Here is a 6,000-nt window from a genome sequence, read left to right on the forward strand (position 1 = left end):
TCTGTGTGGACTTTGCCTATGTGCTCAAAGCTTTTCTTGTTTGTAACACAGTCTTGAGTTCTTGTAGCCATTATCATGCATGACAGTGTCTGGATAAATGACTTGTAACCAAATGTTTATTCTTTCAGTCTTCATTGTCTTTGTCTTTGTCTCAAAACCACTTCTAAATGGTCTTGTGCCTTCTTTCACTGCTTTTCCGTGGACAGAATTATGTATCGCACTTATAGGATGTAAGTACTGCCTGCTAATCTCTCATTAGCAGGGCCCTTATATCTTTCTAACTTCTGACTTGGATTCATCCCCTCTGGAGGGTGACTGACCTAACGTTTATGTCCAGGGCAGAGGGTATCCATAAGTATCCTTTAAATTAAGCCTTGTACAAATGACTGGAAGACATGGCAATTCAAAGTCATGTGACTAAAATATTGATTCATTTTTTCCCTTGTCTTGTACTTGATTGTGCTTACATTCCTGTTCTTGAGATATGGCTAACTAAAATGCATGTACCCCAGAATTGGCTTAGGGATCCAAAATGCTGCCTTCTAAGAAGGACATTTTAAACAATTTGAATTCGGAAATTTAATATCTTCATTAAATACAATGTTTTCTCCAGCCTGCCACAAGTAAGTTATTCCTAAAGAGAGGTAACTGACTATCCCTCAAATTATAAACTGTACCAAGCACTGCACGAAATGATGCTCATGGTTAAAAAAATGTAGACACTGGTTAATTTGGTGGTAAAGAACCAGGCCAACTAGAAAGAAAAGAAGCGAGCTTTGTTTCAATATAAAAATTATGTGTATATTAATTAATTTCTGCCTCATCTGAAATAATAGTATGAGGGATGCTGGCATTAGTTACCCATAGTGAATTCTTGTAAGTTGGCAGGTATGTTAAGTACAAGTTACCTGCTCTCAGGATAGTCATGAACCAATGACGTTGCCCACTGAGGCACTTAGACGTAAGGATTTAAATCATCAAGGGGGGCTGAAACCAGAAGTTGAACATCTGTCTTGCTGTGGGGCAGCTGGCAGTGGTACTCTTGCTCTGTGATTAAGAAGTATGTTTTCGTTTAAGAACCTCTTTTACTTCCCTCAGCCAAGCCCGAAGCATGAGTGGTCATCCTGAGGCAGCCCAGACAGTTCGACGAGAGTTCCAGCTGGATCTAGATGAGATTGAGAATGACAATGGTACAGTTCGCTGTGAAATGCCAGAACTTGTTCAGCACAAACTGGATGACATTTTTGAACCAGTCCTTATTCCCGAACCCAAGTAAGTAAACTCCTAAATGTAAATATAAGCGTGATCATTCAAGTATGTATATGCAAAGAACTCTCTCTCTGTCAAAAAATAAGCAAACACATTGGCATCAGGTTGACTCCAACTCATAGCATCTTGGTAGAATAGAGTAGCATTGCTCTGTGAGATTTCCAGGGCTACAACTGCTTATGGAAACACACTGCCATCCTTTCCTCCTGTGGAGCATCTGGTGATTCAAACTGCTGACCTTTTGGGTTGCAGCTGAGCACTTAGCCACTGTACCACCAGGGATGATTCTTTCCTGGCAGTGTGCAACTAGAACTTTACAAGGGATTTTGAGCTCCAATGATATAGTCCTTAGTAAACCCAAAGTCTGAGAGACTGTACGTTCAGATTTCACCAGCAGCTCCTTGGCAAGAAGATGGCAGTCTCCTCCCATTATGAATTACAGCCTTAGAAACCCAGTAGAGGGTTTGCCGTGAGTGGGAACTGACTTGAAGACAATGAATGAGTGAGTGAGTGCTGGCAACTCTATGATAGACCTCGTAGAGAACTGCGTAATAACAATTTACTAAGCTTATCTTGTATCTGAAATTTACTTTCCCTCTTTTATTCTGTTGACTAGGATTCGGGCTGTTTCTCCTCACTTCGATGACATGCACAGTAATACAGCATCCACAATTAATTTCATTATCTCTCAAGTAGCCAGTAGTGACATTAACACAAGCATCCAAGCTCTGACACAGGTAATGGGAGTGATACTCAACAGTTGATTCCGCTGCTAAACGTAAAGGCTTTGAGAGTGCTGGGTTAATGATGATGGAGCCTCAGTGAGTGGGATTAGATGCAGACATCAATCAGTACCACCTGGTAAAGAACAGTGGGCAGCAACACCATTCACAGTCACCTCTTGCCACAGCATACAATGCTAATAGAGCCTCACATTTTTATAATTGCATTTTCTCACCAGACACTAGAATTATCCAGTAGGGACCTCATGTCATGGAACTTCTCAAGATTTAGTCAACATCAGAGTCAGATACTACCAACTGCTGTATAAATAAGAAGTTCTGGTGGCCTAGCGGTAAGGAGTTGCACTACCAACCCAAAAGCACATGGTTCAAATCCACTAGCTGTTCCATACGTGAAAGATGGGCAGTCTCCTACCCGGCAGTTTACAGCCTCCAAAAACCTGGAGGGTCAGCTGAGAGTCAGCTCAACTTGACTGCAACAGCATGTAAATACGACTAAAATAGGGTGATAGTGAGAGAGACTTGAGTTGTTACTTAGACTGAGTGGCTGCAGAAAGGCTGAATGGCAAGAACTTGCAGGTAGGTAATACCAAGCCAGAGGATCATGTACAAGCAGAATGAGCAAGGGAGAATGTACAGAATGAGATTTGAGAAAGAATCCAGGTCCTATAGGACTTAGAGAGTCTCAAATTGTCTGACCTTAAGTGTGACAAGGAGGTATTAGAGAATGTTAGGAAGCCATACTTTTTAAAAAGCAAACCATAAAAACCTCTTTCCGTTCCCTAATAATCCACTCCATAAGCCATTCTAGTAGGTTAGGCAGAAAACAAGGCTGGCATCCATCCACAGTAGTGCCAAGAACGTAGGAGTATGGAGCAGTAGTGGCCCGGAGTGAGGGCCTCAGAGCCCGTGCACTGTAAGGGGGTCATGTACACAGGAGGGCTCACACAGAGTCAGGAGTCAGATCCTGCAAGGCCCAATCCCGCACAGATGAGGAGCCCGAGGCAGTAGGGAGGATATCCATGTGTGTGGTAGGAGGTGAAGCATGGTCTGGATGGGCAGTCAGCTAAAGCGAAAGACACTTCCTCAGCATTCATTAGACTGGTGGCCGAGATAGACTCGTTATATACGTACAAAGAGATTATTAAATAAATGTGATGAGCATAATGACAGCCAAGTTTCTCACTGTCAGAGAAAGGAGTGACAGATATGTGAGGGAAAAATAATAGAATGAACGTGTAGTTTACAATATATAAAGAAATGTAGATGTAACTATATTTATGTATTATTTTTGTTAAGTGCTATTCAGATGGAACCAACCTATAGCTGGCCCTCAAGCAGGTTTTTAGAGGGGTGACTGTTCATCCTTCTCCCACAGAACAGCTGGTAGATGCAAACCAGCATCTTTGGGTTGGCAGCACAACTCTCTCTACTGACCCACCAGAGCACCCTATGTCCATATATGTTGTGTGTGCCCTCAAGTTAGAACTCAGAGCTGACCCTCTAGTGAGTTTTCAGGGGCAATAAATCTCACAGGAGGAAATTGCCCATCCTTCTCCTACAGAGCATTCAAACCACGTGCCTTTGAGTCCTTACATAGGGAGCTCTAGTGGCCTAGTGGATAAGGAGTTGAGCTGCCAACTCAAAGACTGACAGTACGGATCCACTGGCTGCTCCATGGGAGAAAGATGGACAGTCTTCATTGTTAATTTATAGCCTCTGAAAATCCAGTGGAAGTCTGTCATGGGTCAGTTCCAACTTGATGGCAGTGAGTTTGTTGTTTCGGGTTTTGGGGTGTTGTTTTTTTTTTAATAATATACATATATAGGTGTGTAATAGACGTATTCCCTAGCATTTCACTGAAAAGGCCTGAAAACAGCAAAAACTCAAAAGCAGCTCCTCAACCTAGTGTCCTAGTATCTGTCTTGTAAATACCATTTCCACTGAATAGAATAAATTGGAGAACGTACATGATAAATAAGCCTAGAATACTCTACTGTGTCAAGGCAGCACGCCTCCAAAATGATGGAGACGTGTCAGAAGCCAACTAACAGGGATGCCCTATAGCATCAAAATCAGTAATGATAGTAATAAGTTATAAATCACAATTCTGTAAGCTGAGTAAAATCCGTAAAAGTTAATAAAATAGGACACCACTATCCTATGATATTATTGTTATTAGGTGCTGTTGAGTTGAACCCTATGAACAACAGATCTAATCCTTGTACTGTCCTGTGCCACCCACACACATCCTGACACATTAGAACTCAGTCCAGCAGTTGCTGTGTCAGTCCACCTGGTCAAAGGTCTTCCCCTCCCTTGCTGACCCTCTCTCTATTCTGTGCACATATTAATTAAAATTTTTTTAAAGAAGTAGGATGTTTACATAAGTTTCTTACTCTCTCCCTACATAATTCTTAAATACAGAGAGTAAATGAACAGTTGAGGAGCCTGATACCTACTACCTTAATCAAATAATCAAAGTAAACATCATCAATAATGAGACAAGAGTGAAGTCATACGCCTGACACTTGATGGGTTTCAGTGAGAAGGATTCAGCATCTCTCTGCTGATGTTCCTGCCAAGGATGCATGAATCTAATCGTGGAGGTGCAAACTTGAGAAAAGTGAAAATGAAAACATTTTACAGAGTAACCGATCAAGAGTATCAAGGAAAGACTGAGGACTGTTCCAAACTGAAGAGACACCAAATAGAGTGCATGATTCTTTTTTGTGTGTGTGTTTGAACATGTGTTTATAGAGTGCATGATTCTAGAATGGCTTTTTGCCTACATAATGGTAGAAGGGAGGCGGAGGGAGGAGAGTGTAGAGAGATCATTAAAAACAAGACAGAATTAAAGAGAAAATGTAATTGTTGATCTTACAAAAATGGACTATTTTTAGTTAAAAGAGAGTTAACATATACTGACCAAATAAGAAAATGAGTATAAAAGCACTGACAAGTGAAACATTTCTATTTGGGGTCTTTTTGGTTATCAGATTGATGAGGTCCTGAGACAGGAAGACAAAGCTGAAGCTATGTCTGGGCACATTGATCAGTTTCTGATCGCCACATTCATGCAGCTGAGGCTCATCTACAATACGCACATGGCAGATGAGAAATTGGAGAAGGATGAGATCATCAAGTTGTACAGCTGCATCATTGGCAACATGATTTCGGTAAGGACACCTCTGCTTGAGCTTCCCTCCAGTCCCTCATCCCGCCCAAGGTCTAAAGTCCAAGACAGTGTAAATGCTCCAGTGAGCACTATTGTCTCATGGTAGATTTTGAATGTTAGTACAGCAAGTCAGAGCTTACTTCCATTGGATCATGACGTTCGTTCCAGCTTCCCTTACTGTTAGACTATGACGTCAAATGCTTCAGGATTTTGCTTCCTGCCAGTTTTTTCATTAGACATAGTGGGTCTAGCTTTGCACAGATAAGTGTGCTCACAGTAAAAATATCTTCTAAACTGAGGAACATGTCAAATTGTTTTTGTTATTACTGAGGCTTTGAGGATGATCTTGATTTTTTTTTCTCAATACTTTAAATTACTAAAATTTAAATGAGTAAATGTTTTCTAATAATATGGCAGCCAGCGCCCTACATTACAGTTACAACAGCACCTAACAACAACTCTACATATTAAGGAAGTTTTGGGGATAGTGAAATTACATTGTTGTTGTTGTTACTGTTATGTGCTGTTGAGTCACCTGCAACCTATAGCAGCCCTGTGGACAGCAGCTCTGAACCCTTCCCTGTCCTGAGCCAGTCTCACTAATTCCAACACAGCCACCTCCATTGCCTCAGTCACTGTATCCGTCCATCTCATCCAGGGTCTCCCTCTCCTGTGCTGTCCCTCCACCCTTCCAAGCACGATGTCCTTCTCCAAGGACCGATCTCTCTTGACCATGAGCCCAAAAGTATGAGACAGAGCTTCAAAATCCCAGCCTCCCACAAGAAACTTGTTTATGGAGAAGAAATAATT

General features: G+C 41.6%; 1 protein-coding gene across 2 annotated transcripts in view; it reads left to right on the forward strand.

Annotated features, from left to right (window-relative positions):
- CKAP5 (cytoskeleton associated protein 5) overlaps positions 1-6,000 on the forward strand; it is a 116,875-nt gene that overhangs the window by 101,250 nt on the left and 9,625 nt on the right. The window contains exons 34-36 of one of the 2 annotated variants that reach the window (XM_006896713.1): positions 1,099-1,272; positions 1,886-2,006; positions 5,012-5,191. In XM_006896713.1, the coding sequence (XP_006896775.1) occupies positions 1,099-1,272; positions 1,886-2,006; positions 5,012-5,191 (475 nt within the window). The remainder of the gene's footprint in view (positions 1-1,098; positions 1,273-1,885; positions 2,007-5,011; positions 5,192-6,000) is intronic. The other variant, XM_006896714.1, reaches the window with a different exon arrangement.

The sequence above is a fragment of the Elephantulus edwardii genome, unplaced genomic scaffold (assembly GCF_000299155.1).
Source record: "Elephantulus edwardii isolate Elephantulus edwardi_28Jun2011 unplaced genomic scaffold, EleEdw1.0 scaffold00189, whole genome shotgun sequence".
Lineage (NCBI taxonomy): Eukaryota > Metazoa > Chordata > Mammalia > Macroscelidea > Macroscelididae > Elephantulus > Elephantulus edwardii.